The sequence below is a fragment of the Nematostella vectensis genome, chromosome 7 (assembly GCF_932526225.1).
Source record: "Nematostella vectensis chromosome 7, jaNemVect1.1, whole genome shotgun sequence".
NCBI lineage: Eukaryota > Metazoa > Cnidaria > Anthozoa > Actiniaria > Edwardsiidae > Nematostella > Nematostella vectensis.
In genome coordinates, this window is record NC_064040.1 from 14,296,023 (window position 1) to 14,309,670 (window position 13,648).

Consider the following 13,648-nt stretch of genomic DNA (forward strand, 5'->3'; position numbering starts at 1 on the left):
GTTTGCGTCATGGAGAGTACAACACAGGTAGCCCATAATTAGGGGGAGAAGAACATAGGTAGCCATCAATAGGGGCACACAACAACGGTAACCCATCATATTTTCACAGACTAGCTATTTTTAGATTTGGTCGCAGGTCACCAGCCTCTAAAAGAGATCGTATGTGCAAAACTGAGTTTGACATAAAGGTCAAGAATAATTAAGGCTGCTGGAAGAGTACTCGGTAAATATATTCTAACCACCCTGCTATCATAACAACACTAGTTTATAAGATAAATACCACAAAAAATTAAGAATCACTCGTGAATAAGTGTCGTTTATTCATAGACGCCTTACAGTGCATACGCAAAGGGTCGAAATCTGCTCACATGATGAGATCTGTAAAAAACAAATGGGCCCTGCTGAAAACTGACAAGTAAATTATAATTGAAATAAAACAATACTTATACTATTACATGGCATTCCATAATATCCCAAGGGGAATACATCCCCAAGAGCTTTACCAACAAGAAATTCTTTCACAGCCGTTGGTTAAGAAAGGTCATTTACTCATGCGTACCCGATTCTGATTGGCTCACCACCTATGAAAAGCCTGACTCAAAGGATCTACATTTGTAAATTCCTAGCGATGGAATCTCGAGAGACGTGAAAATTTTGCATCTTAAAAGTCATTTATTTCGCGACTCAGACATTTTTCAAATATAATAAAAGGAGGAACAATTATGAATGAGTTTTGATGTCCTACGCAAAAATGAACTATAGATTTCATGTCCTTGGACGATCTCATTGTACCATCTAATGATACCATCTTATCTCAAAAATTATTTTGCGTCACTTAAATTTCGCGATACATTTTAAGAACCGCAAAATTCGCGAAATTTCAGTGACCGAAATGATAATGAAAATTTATTATTATTATTATTATTATTATTATTTTGACTGGATAAAGCAAATTAAAAAAAAGAGTATAAAATATTCATATTCCAAGTTACGTCCAGATGGTTTGATTTGATTTTCGGTGGACAGATAAGAACTAGTGGTATAGAATATATATTTATCATTGATACTATTATACATATCGCTAGCAGGCTTTATATGTAACCCTCACCGCAATCATCACCGGCACCCACCCCTTTAATTAAACTGGCCTAATTTTAATGATAAGCATTTCCCCCGAACCACCACTGAGTGGTACTTTCCTCCGTCGCCGACCCACTGAACCCTGTACTCATTTCTCCATCAGGACAATAAGAGCCAAAGTTATTCTCATTATACTGACATCCCTGTTTTGCATTAAAAGGGCAGGTTGCAAAATACGGGTCAATGTGTAGTGGTTGTCTTAGAAATTGCCAGAAAGAAACCAGAATATCGCGCCCCTCAATACCGCGAATACTGATAAAATCTACCTTCTTACAATAATTTCTTCCTGTAAAACTGGTCAAATCGAGGTTGGAAATCTTTCCACGGATGTAATCTCTATACGACAGGGCGCTCCCTGGTTTGTAATTGGTGGTGGCTCGGAAGTGTGTCGAGTGGTCGCGTATAGCTGTCATGCGTTGCTTTGAGAATCTAAAGTCTTCCAGATTCGGTGTCTCTTCGTTTGATGGACTGTCTAGCGTGTACCCCACTGTGCAAAAGGCGTCCTTGTGTCGATGCTTCCGTGCGAAGGATACGAGCAGTGTCCACGCCCACCCTGGTTCAGTGGAGAAGTCACAGAAGACTTCGTGCAGATGTCCCACCCCTGGAGTATGGATGAGATAAATTCCGTCTTCTGTTCTCCCTCGCTTTAGATAATCCAGGCAACTCCTGCTTTCCTGTTGATTGAAAAATGAACAATGTGACGGGTTTTTTTCACATTTCAACACGTGACTAACGTAACCCGGGTCAGGATGAAAATAAGGAATACTTCACAAAGCTTACGGTCATGGGTGCGAGTCACAGTATGTATTCGAAGCACTGTGAATGAAGACGTTCGGGAAAGAGACACTCCATAAAAGTAAAAGGGGGTAATCGAATGTTTTACGGTATAATATATCATACTTGTCTCTTAAGGTGTGCTCAAAGATTTTTAGTAGTCCGAAACGCCTGAAGCTTATTTAAAGTCTGTAACTAACGCTAGTATAATCTAGTAAAATTGCTTCGACCAATACTAATGTGTCCTCCCTTGTAGTAGGTTTTGCTGATGACCAACCAAATTGCTGACTTTGACATTGCCGACGAACCTTATTTTTATGTCCTCTACCCGACCCCCCTCCCCCCGGGATGAAATGCGGTGAGAGATGGGACCTCAGGCTTAATCACTGTTTTGCTTCTTTGATGCAAGAGAAAATCAAACATGTGCTATATTACCTATTACTTAATACCATGGCTTCTTTCTCCCTGTAGAGGGTAAAGGATAACTGTTACTTACCATAGCTTCCTTCTCCCTGTACAAGGTCAAGGATGACTGTAACTTACCATGGCTTAGTTCTCCCAGTAGAGGGTAAAGGATGACTGTAACTTACCATGGCTTCGTTCTCCCAGTAGAAGGTAAAAGAAGACTGTTATTTACCATGGCTTCATTCTCTCTGTAGAGGGTAAAGGATGACTGTTACTTACCATGGCTTCGTTCTGCCAGTAGAGGGTAAAGGATGACTGTTACTTACCATGGCTTCGTTCTCCCAGTAGAGGGTAAAGGATGACTGTAACTTACCATGTTACTTACTTCGTTCTCCCTGTAGAGGGTAAAAAGATGACTGTTACTTACCATGGCTTCGTTCTCCCAGTAGAGGGTAAAGAATGACTGTTACTTACCATGGCTTCGTTCTCCCAGTAGAGGGTAAAAGATGACTGTTACTTACCATAGCTTCGTTCTCCCTGTAGAGGGAAAAGGATGACTGTTACTTACCATGGTTTTGTTCTCCCAATAGAGGGTAAAAGATGAATGTTACTTACCATGGCTTCATTCTCCCAGTAGAGGGTAAAAGATGACTGTTACTTACCATAGCTTCGTTCTCCCAGTAGAGGGTTAAAGATTACTGTTACTTACCATGGCTTCGTTCTCCCAGTAGAGGGTAAAAGATGACTGTTACTTACCATGGCTTCGTTCTGCCAGTAGAGGGTAAAAGATGACTGTTACTTACCATGGCTTCGTTCTCCCTGTAGAGGGAAAAGGATGACTGTGACTTACCATGGCTTCGTTCTGCCAGTAGAGGGTAAAAGATGAATGTTACTTACCATGGCTTCGTTCTCGCTGTAGAGGGTAAAAGATGACTGTTACTTACCATGGCTTCGTTCTCCCTGTAGAGGGTAAAAGATGACTGTTACTTACCATGGCTTCGTTCTCCCAGTAGAGGGTAAAGGATGACTGTTACTTACCATAGCTTCGTTCCCCCTGTAGAGGGTAAAAGATGACTGTAACTTACCATGGCTTAGTTCTCCCAGTAGAGGGTAAAAGATGACTGTTACTTACCATGGCTTCGTTCTCCCAGTAGAGGGTAAAAGATGACTGTTGCTTACCATGGCTTCGTTCTCCCTGTAGAGGGTAAAAGATGACTAACTAACCATGGCTTAGTTCTCCCAGTAGAGGGTAAAAGATGACTGTTACTTACCATGGCTTCGTTCTCCCAGTAGAGGGTAAAAGATGACTGTTACTTACCATGGCTTTGTTCTCCCTGTAGAGGGAAAAGGATGACTTTTACTTACCATGGCTTCGTTCTCCCTATAGAAGGTAAAGAAAGAGTTCTCCTGCAGTCTGTTTACCGCTCCATGGCTGTACCCATCGGAGGACAAGAGTTCACAAACATCTTGGCCACCTGGCACGGTTCCGTGGTTGAACGAGAGGCATCGCGAGTGACTGGTGCAGAGCATAGCGCAGTCCATGTGACACATCACGTGATGCGTGGCTATAATTGATTCGTTTAGTCGCTTATCTGTTTAAAACAAAGAGAAAATCGTCCATCTAAGGGTGTACTGACATTAGTATTGCTCAGTAACGACGTTGCTACGCTGGTGGCGCGCATATACATAACACGGAATTCGTCATTCCAAGCTTTCCTGAAGTAAAAGCAATAAAAATATGCGTTTCAAGTTCCCAAAAATTGACTTCAAGTTGATCTCAGCCTTTTCGGGTGATGATATTTCCAATGTTTTGTAAAAACGAAGATTTAGTCAAGCCAACCTTTTTTAAGCCAAAGTTTTCAATTTTCACTACCTGCGCGCGCTGCAAACACCGAACGCTCGCGCACGCACTGAAAATTTTATTTCAAAGTAGCGCGCGCTATATCAGAATTTCAAAATACTTTTTCAATTTTAATCATGACATGACGGATGCCGTTCTTTTAATGCATATATACCATGAAACACTATTGGATTTTGTTTTTAAACTTCATTTAAACACAGAAACAAGAACAAGCTAAGACCCAAGACGCTAAGATTTTTAAGAAAATTATAATTTGCTTATCGGGAAGCCGTAAAAACTTTCCCGTTAAAACTTACGGGCCCGGTGACATATCACGTGATGCCTGGCTATTATTGATTCGTTTAGTCGCTTATTTGTTTAAGACAAAGAGAAAATCGTCCATTTAAACAGCGCCAGAAGCTGGCCAAGTAATGCCTCCACCATCAGGGCCGTAGTAGGCCGCCATATAGTGTAATATTATCTATCGTAAACCTATGCGGTATCGTTGAAAAACGCTAACTGTGGACTACCGGAATTCGGATAACAAGCACTAAAGAGCAGACATTACAGAAATAGAAAAATAGAAGAAAATTAGTTAGCAGAACAATAAAAACAACCAGCTTTATTAGATACAGGACAAACAACATGCAATTTTTAATGAAACTGAAATCACTCTTTGTAGTTGGTAGTTAAACAAAACTCCTGATGAATTTTGAGTTTTGCGCTATGAAGTTTTGGAAGGGGCAACATATTGAAAATTTGTAGGCAACAAGTAAAAGTAATTTCTGATGTAAACAGCGTAATATTTAATTTATGTTCAGGGCCCCTCAAACTGCAGAAGAAGAAAAAAACGTTGGAAGGGCTAATAGGACGAAATGGTCATTCAATGTTTTTCGTCTCGCATCTTTGCACGTTTTGTTTGTGAGCAAAAATTGTTTAACATTTTAGTAAATTTCAATTACAATAAACTATTAATTGCAATACTTATTCATTCTGCCTTCTAGCCACATCCAACTTAAATATTTTTCGAAAGTTTCCTATGATACGGAGGCGTGTTTACACCTATCTTAATACGTTGGAGGGAAAATCTTATCGGTAGAAATGTTTTATCGATTTTTTGTTCTCTTTATTATGCCTTGAGCAAACAGTGAAAACACAAATAGATATTGCTTGTGGCCGCTATTAGGCGGGTTGACCGCAGGACAAATAAAACTTTGTGATGGGCGCATCACCTTCCAACAGTGTTCTAATAGCGCCAACATTGCTGGGCAAATATGTTTGTGGTGTAAATGGGTATATGTACTTATAATAGTATAGCTGCATTGCTTTGATATGTTTTTTTTTTTTAGAAATATCAAATCATGCAACAAATAGATATAACCTAGAAGCAGGGATCTTTTTTCCTGTTTGTTTCTATCAGTTATCTGTGTAGAGTCTATGTTCTGTCCGTTATCGTTTGTTTACATAAACAAACGAGAACACGAAAGAACATAGTGATAGAAGCAAAAAGGACGAAGGAACAGCTAGTAGGGTACACAAAAACCCTAAAACATTATTTAAAATCTGTTCGAAAGTTTGAAAAGAAAGGTTGGAAATAGTTAGTTACGACCATGCAACGATGAAGTTTCAGCGACTCTACGTCTCAAAAGGTCCCGTACAACTTTCAGATATCAGTGTTTGTGAGCTAGTAAAAAAAGGTTGGATTTATCCGTAGAATTCTCAAGGAACGAAAAATATAAAGTGTGTTATGTTGACAAATCCCTTTCTAGATATATAAAACACTTTCATAGTTATATTACGGTAGCTGTCGTTTGGGTACCACCAAAATGGATGGTACGAAAGGCTTTCCCTACAAATATCATTTTCTCTCATAATTCATAATTCTTGTCTCGAAATGAAGCTACTTATAATAGTTACCAACAAATCTGACGTAATGACCCAGTTTGCTATGCTCCAGTCGTAATATGGCATTTCCAAATGCTACTATCAGCCATGGGATAAGCAAATAAAATGCGTGAAGATTGTAAATTCTTCCCACATCCATCCTGCCATATGCCCCACGCCCTTGATTATTAACGCGGCATCTGCTGCGCGAAGAAAACAAGCTGAAAAGTCTTTTATCTTGATGAGTTATTTTCGTGAATTCTATTGGATTAGTGTTTGCAATGAAAAATTAAAGTACCACAAACAATACCTTTCAACAAAACCTTGTAAATAACTCCCTCTAAAGGACTTTTCTCCCATCCTATTGCCTATCAGTTAAGATGGGGAAGATGTCTGGTTCACAATTATAAAAATTCTAAAAATAATTGAAGTTTAGGTAAACATTTACGATAAATTGGGGATATGGCAGGTTTCTTTTAAAACCTTCTATCACGAAAATAACATTAATATCTCCAGGAGTGACTAGATTAACCCATCATTACTATAGCGCCCCAGGAAGCCCGTAAAATATAGGCACAACTCCAAAACGTCAGAAATGCAAACTAGACTCTTTTTCTTATAAGAACGTCTAATTTTCCGTTGAGGCTGGGCCGTTCTCATTTTTGGCAAATTTTGAGGCTGAATATGTTCTTGACAATGTTCTTAAATTTTTGTGTATATAGGGTTCATCAGAACCCGAAAGAACTGAAAGCTGCCGCTAAGCACGCCAATGGAACTATTGTTGCGTTTATTGCCAAAATTCCGATCCGCCATCTTGTTTATTAATATGGCTCGGCGATCACCCTTTTAAAGTTAACCCTCCAAGCTAGGAGAGCATTTTTCATATGGACGGGCGCTATGTTTAACCCTACTAGGCATACTACCCCTATTTGAACCGAGCCTCAGCATTAGCTGCGCTGTACGCATCATAGCGGAGCCTGAGGAAGATCCTGAAGATCCGCTGGCCCGACAAGATCAGCAACGAGGAATAATGGCAGCGTACAAAGCAGCAGCCTGTTGATCAAGACGTCCTTCAGAGACGCTTGCGATGGATTGGCCACACTCTTCGAAAGCCTGCAACCAACATCACAAGACAATCCCTCACTTGGAATCCCCAAGGAAAGAGGAAGAGAGGGCGGCCTCGTAACACCTGGCGCCGAGATTTAGATGCAGACGCCAATGGGCAAGACGTGGGGACAGCTGGAGAGACTCGCCCAGAACCGAGACGCCTGGAGAGAGCGGGTCGGCGGCCTATGTCCCAGACGGGACCACAGGCGGAGGTGAGGTGAGGAGGATTTATATTTACAAGAAGTTAATACTGAGCCGGACACGTAAACCAGAGGTAAAAACCCCGTGGGAAAAACTCTGGACCGTGTTCCCCGAACCAATGCTCAGCATTGCGTGCTCTCGGGCTTAAGGGCCGGAGAAAAAAAAATACACCAAAAAATTAGCAAAAGTTAATATGGCTTAAACGCTAGAGTGACACTAGCACGTTATGTCCCCCCTTATATACTCGTACCTATACTGCACTCTCTTCATAAATCCACGTGTTATTCACATGCCGTCGAAATAAACATTTCTGCCTCTATCATTACATTCCATCGGCAGAAATGTATTAATATTGTGATACAAATATCAGAGCTTGATTCGTATCCGTTAGCTAGTTGAGTTTGACTTCACTGAATGTGTCGCCTATGTGAGACTCAACTCCAGTTATCGATGACTAGTATAGAACACAAAGTACAAAAATGTAGTCAATATTGATGACATATGAAGCCTAATATATAGATTTAGGCACTGCCTAAAAGCGAGGCCAGCTTTATTTGCCACTCTGAACTAGGGCTTTGTCCCCATCCCTACCCCCCCCCCCTCCCTCTCCCCAACCACTAAAAAGACTAAACTTTAGCGAGAGACACACCCAGGGATATAACAACAGGATTCTTCACTTTGACTATGTTCCAGGTTTCCCAACTTCCTAAAATGCAGCCCTATCTAAAATGCACAAAAATGCATGGCTTATTACTTTTACCTTTTCTATTATTATAAAATTATTCTCTCCCAATCCCCCTAGAGAATACCGTGAACAATGACACCATTAGAAGTTTTTATTGTCAGTACCCAGGATACTATTTGCATTAAAAGAGGGATTTGTGCTCTTTATGTAGAGTTAAACTTGATAGATACCTGATACTGAAAAATATATTTATATTTGCCATATAATCAGATCTTAAAACTAATAAATTTATGTTAGTCTTGTTTCATTTATTGAGTATACTTCAGAGAATCTACAAAAAATAATTCTTTGGGTTCAGGACCCTCAGAAAAAGGGACCCTCGAGTTTATATGTGATCCTTGAATAAATAAGAGATGAGTTGACATTATATTTTGCTTTCAAACTGTCTTATCAAGTTTGTAAGAGGGACTATCCTGAAATAAAAATATCATGAATGAGTTTACACAGTCAATACTATAGCAGATAGTGCATAATTTAGGTATTTTAAGCAAGGGAGAATGTTAGGCTATAGACATGGTGGTATGGGCCGAAGTGTGCTATGGGTGGCTGGTTGTACTTGGTAATAGACGAAGTAGTATGGCTGGTTGGCTGGTTGCTGGCAGGTAATAGATAAAGTAGTATGACTATAGATTTACAAAGAGTGTTACAGACAATTTCATATTCTCTTTTGCACTCGTTACAAATCTATAATCAAACTAAAAGGCCCAAATCTATAATCAAACTAGAGAGCCCAAAATTACATACCCCATAACACCAAGGTTGAAAACTCTCAAACTATACCTGATCCTCAGTTCCTAATCCTTTTTATGCATTTTTACCAATTAACTCATTAGATACTAAAAACAAATTTTTGATAAATAAAATCCTTTTTCTCTTATCCATCTTCCATTTCTAGCAAACATCCATATATTTTGAAATCCTTTTTATACATTTTTACCAATTAACTCATTAGATACTAAAAACAAATTTTGATAAATGAAATCCTTTTTCTCTTAATCCATCTTTCATCTCTAGCAAACATCCATATATTTTGAAATACAATATTCCAACCCCTCTCCCCTGTCATTACTACATATGAGTAACTCTCTTGAACGATGCTCATGAATAAGTAAAAGCTAATCAGCCATGAATAGGGCCAAGCCATTCAACAAATCAATAGAACAATTTACAAGAAAAAAGAAACAACCTTTTATTTACCCCTAAGCTTACATGCATTCTTTTTTTAAAGAATAATTATTTAAAGGGTACTGGTATCTTCTCTATGTTCTTTTGTCTGTATATATGTATTTTAGAGAATTTGAATGGCTTAATGTTAAATTTATTGGATTCACACTAATGTAAAAGTCTTTACACGGTACCAATAAACTAATCTGTCTGTCTGTCTGTCTGTTAATAATTTTGTTGACAGTTAAGGCTTTTATTAATTCAGATTTTAGGGAAGTATCAACACCGCAAGAGCATATTATGTTTACTAAAGGAAATGAATGCGGGTTGATTGAATATAATAACACTTAACAATAAAAGAATATAAAAAACATTAATTTACATTTGCTTTCAGCCAGACTACATAATGAATCTGGGTTAATTCCTTGCTTTAAGCACCTGAGAAAAAAATATATATCCTTGTCATTTCATATCTATACCAGCTATAAAGATATCCTTGCATTTCATAGCTATACCAGCTATATTGTTTGTACATAGGCAAGCACTTTTTATATAATAACAGCTTGGTATAAAAGAGACAAGAAAACAAAAGGGAGGTGTTGATGAAGACCTGGATTTTCTTCATGGTGGTGACGGTGGTTCTCCAGGTCTCGGCTCCGTAGAGTAGTATTGGATTCACGATGGTGTTGAAGAGCCTGATCTTGGTGGTGATTGTAATGATCCGAGCTTTGTAGAAGATGAAGGATAGTGTAGAATGGATAGCGGAATAACGTACTCCAAGGGTAGTGATTGAACAGTGTTTATTGATGGTCGAGCTAAAGCTTATACGTGATTACAAATGGGTGCGGTTATTGATTACAATGTCAATCAAATAATGCAATAGGCTAATATCATTACATCTCCCTTCTTAAAGAATTTGATTTAAAAGGCATTTAAAACAAATTAATAAAATATACAATGTTTGCGTTATTTACACGCTATATTCTAAAAGCTGATATAAAATGATTATAGTGTTCATAGTCTATATCAAAAATCAAATCTATTCGTCGTATCCATATCTAGTAGGTGCGTTGCGAGATCTATTTGATCGGCGAAGTTCGGGTTGTTCTTTGGGTGCCGTTGGTTGTTCCGTAGGAGAGTCAGGCTGCTCTGGTTCTGGTGGTTTTACTTCGGGAGCTTGTTCGTTGGTCTTAAGAAGGTGTCGTCGATTTCGTCTTAGCCCCTGACCTGTCTCTGTCTGTATGATGTATGAGCGAGGAGTTCCAGCTTCTTGTTTGACAGTTGCTGGTATCCATTTCTTCTTGTCATAGACTCTCACTCCCTCGTTAGGTGTAAGGGGTGCTAGTGGTTTTGCACCTCTATTGAAGTAATATTTGGCTTGTTTGTCTTGACATGCCTTTAGCTCTTCCCTAACGCCAGTAGGGACACTAGGAACTAGTAATTCCTTGTTGACAGGAAGCTTAGATCGTGTAGTGCGGCTCATAAGAAGTTGAGCAGGAGAGTAGCTCATTCCTGTTACTGGGGTGTTGCGATACTCCAGTAGTGCAATGTACGGATCGTCAGATTTCTTCAGGATGCGCTTTATTATCTGTACAGCCTTCTCGCTGCGTCCATTGGACTGTGGAAATCGGGGACTACATGTTGTAAGTTTGAAGTTCCAGTCTTTGGCGAAATCCTTAAATTCCTTTGAGTTGTATGGCACGTTGTCTGCCACGAGTTCTTCAGGAATTCCGTGCCTTGCAAATATCGATTTCATGTGTGATTTTGCTGTAGCGGCTGTCTTGTCACGCAATAGACAAACTTCAATAAATTTAGAGTAGTAATCAACTACAACTAAATAGTCCTTTCCCTTAAGTTCCATTAGGTCAGATCCAACTTTTTGCCAGGGTCGTTCCGGTCGTTCATGTGGTAGCATTGGCTCTTTGATGTTCTTATGCTGGTGTTCCATGCAGACTTTACATTTGCTGACTTTTTCGTAGATGTCACGCGACATACCAGGCCAATAAATAATAGCTCTGGCACGCGCTTTGCATTTTTCTATGCCGAGATGGCTTTCGTGAATGAGGTTTAACATCGTTTCCCTCATAGATGTAGGAATAATTAGTTGATTTCCCTTAAAAAGTAGGCCTTCAGCCTCACTAAGTTCGTCTCTAATTGTCCAGTAAGGTGCAATGATTGGTTTGACCTCTCTCTTGTGGCTGGGCCATCCCTTAATTAGTTGTTTTCGTAACTCTTGTAGGGTCACGTCATTTTCGGATGCGTGTTTTAGCTCTAAGAGCCTGTCAGTTGTCGCCGGGATTTCAATGTCCTCATTGAGATCCTGTTGTTCGTCCGTGTCTTCAATCAGAAATGCCCTTGACAGCGTATCCGCAATAAACATTTCTTTTTCGGGTACAAAGCGTACCGTGATGTTGTATTTCTGTAATCTGATAAGTAGGCGTTGAATGCGACAGGGTGCTTGAGATAATGGTTTAGCCATTATCGCCTCGAGTGGCTTGTGATCGCTGTGCACGATTATGTCATTCCCGTAGATAAACTGGTGAAATCGCTCGCACGTGAAGACGATTGCCAACAGTTCCTTTTCGATCTGGGCGTAGTTTCTCTCAGCATCCGTGAGTGATCGTGAAGCGTAAATTACTGGGTGTCCCTCCTGAATCAAACATCCTCCCATTCCGTTTTGTGAGGCGTCACATTTCTTCACGTCACTATTTCTTCATTGATGTCAAAATAGCGTAGTACTGGGCTATTTGTTAGCGCTTCTTTTATCTTATCCACTGCTTGTTTGTGTTCGTCATACCAAACCCATTGTGCGTTCTTCTTTAGAAGTGACATCAAAGGTGTCGTGATTTCCGACATATTCGGTATGTATTGTGACAGGTAATTGACCATGCCAAGTAATCGTTGTAGATCTTGTTTGGTTTTCGGTTGTGGCATTTCCTTAATTGCCTTTATTTTCTCTGGGTCAGGTTTAAATCCGTCGGCTGTGACAATATTTCCAAGATATTTGACTTGATTCACGCGTAGTTGGATCTTGTCACGGTTATACCTGATGTTACGTTCTCTTGCGCGTAGTAACACACGGCTCAGCGCTTCGTCGTGCTCCGCCTTGTCGCTACCTGCGATGATGATGTCATCGTGTACCGCTAAAACTCCAGGAATGTCACTGAAATTATCATCAACCATTTTCTGTGCTACATCAGCAGCTACAGAAATTCCAAAAGGCATTCTATCGAACTTGTGTCTCCCGAAAGGCGTGTTGAATGTGCACAAGTACGAAGATTCCTCGTCGAGTTTCTTGTGCCAATAACAATTGGACATGTCAATCACGGTGAAAACCCTTTTTCCTCTCAGTTTACTTGACAATGTCTCTGCGGTTGGCGGCTTGTAGTGCTCGCGCTTGATTGCATTGTTCAGTTCCTTTGGATCTAAACACAGACGCAAAGTTCCGTTTTTCTTTTCTACGATAACTAAACTGCTAACCCAGTCAGTCGCTTTTTCCACTTTGCTTATGACACCCATTTTGGTCAACTTCTCCAGGGTTTCCTTTAACTTGGGCATCAGACTAAGGGGTACCTTGCGTGGCGGATGGATTGTAGGTTGAGCCTCATTACTCAAAGTGATATGGTACTCGCCGTCTACGAGTCCAAGTCCTTCAAAAACATCATTGAATTCGTTGAGAATTTCTGCATCTCCTTTGCTTATTTCGCTCACGTTTCTACCGATCCTTATCAGTTCTAATATCCGGCATGTCTCTAGACCGATAAGGGGTTTTGCTTTGTTAGCTCTGACAACATAGAATTCCGCGGTTAACTCATTTCCGTCGCGTCTCACAGCGAGAGAGCATTTTCCCAACAGCGGTATTTTCATTCCACCATAGGCACTCAGCCTGATATTTGCATCTTGTAGCCTTGGTTTTTGCGGCAGTGAGTTGTAGATTTCTTCTGGAATAACATTGCATTGAGCTCCAGTATAAACCTTGAATTTGATATCTTTGTTTTCCACGTTAAGGGTAACAAAGAGTTCATTGGCGTCGCTTTTTGTTGAGTCGATCTCGCCAAGAAATAACTCGTCAATTGAGTCGTCGCTCTCTGAGACGCTGTCCTTTTCCAAGTCGTGAACTTTCTTGGGCAAAACTTCCTTCGACTTGCACATAGATGAAAAATGATTTTTTCCGTTGCATTTGAAACATTCTTCACCAAATGCTTTACATTCCTTTGGCTTGTGGAAGGAACCGCAACGTCCACACGTTTTCCTGTCCTCTCTCTTAGGATTACGCTGGTTATGCTGTTTTTGGTTTCTCCTAGCTGTTCCTCTTTTGTTTAGGGCGGCTGCTTAGAGACTTGCACCATCTTTCAGATTTTCTATCTGCGTTTTACTCGTCTCGGCGG

General features: G+C 40.0%; 2 protein-coding genes across 2 annotated transcripts; both read right to left on the bottom strand.

Moving 5' to 3' along the window:
- Window positions 1-300: 300 nt before the first annotated feature.
- LOC116615007 lies at window positions 301-7,926 on the bottom strand. Its single transcript, XM_048729983.1, has 3 exons — window positions 6,077-7,926; window positions 3,685-3,911; window positions 301-1,814 (listed from the first exon to the last, which is right to left on the bottom strand). Exons 1-3 carry the CDS (start codon window positions 6,201-6,203, stop codon window positions 1,155-1,157), a joined length of 1,014 nt encoding a protein of 337 aa, XP_048585940.1. The 5' UTR covers window positions 6,204-7,926; the 3' UTR covers window positions 301-1,154.
- A 2,373-nt stretch (window positions 7,927-10,299) lies between these two features.
- LOC125568399 (uncharacterized protein K02A2.6-like) lies at window positions 10,300-11,931 on the bottom strand. Its single transcript, XM_048730658.1, has one exon. The coding sequence runs from the start codon at window positions 11,929-11,931 to the stop codon at window positions 10,300-10,302; it is 1,632 nt and encodes a 543-aa protein (XP_048586615.1).
- Window positions 11,932-13,648: the final 1,717 nt, after the last annotated feature.

What these genes read in the sequence shown, in the direction of transcription:
- LOC125568399 (XM_048730658.1), bottom strand. Translation starts at nt 11,931, where the DNA reads ATGGGAGGATGTTTGATTCAGGAGGGACACCCAGTAATTTACGCTTCA.
- LOC116615007 (XM_048729983.1), bottom strand. Translation starts at nt 6,203, where the DNA reads ATGGATGTGGGAAGAATTTACAATCTTCACGCATTTTATTTGCTTATC. An exon ending in TCATTACGTCAGATTTGTTG is followed by an intron (nt 3,912 to 6,076) that starts GTAACTATTATA and finishes TGTTTTAAACAG; the next exon opens with ATAAGCGACTAAACGAATCA. An exon ending in ATAGGGAGAACGAAGCCATG is followed by an intron (nt 1,815 to 3,684) that starts GTAAGTAAAAGT and finishes TTCAATCAACAG; the next exon opens with GAAAGCAGGAGTTGCCTGGA.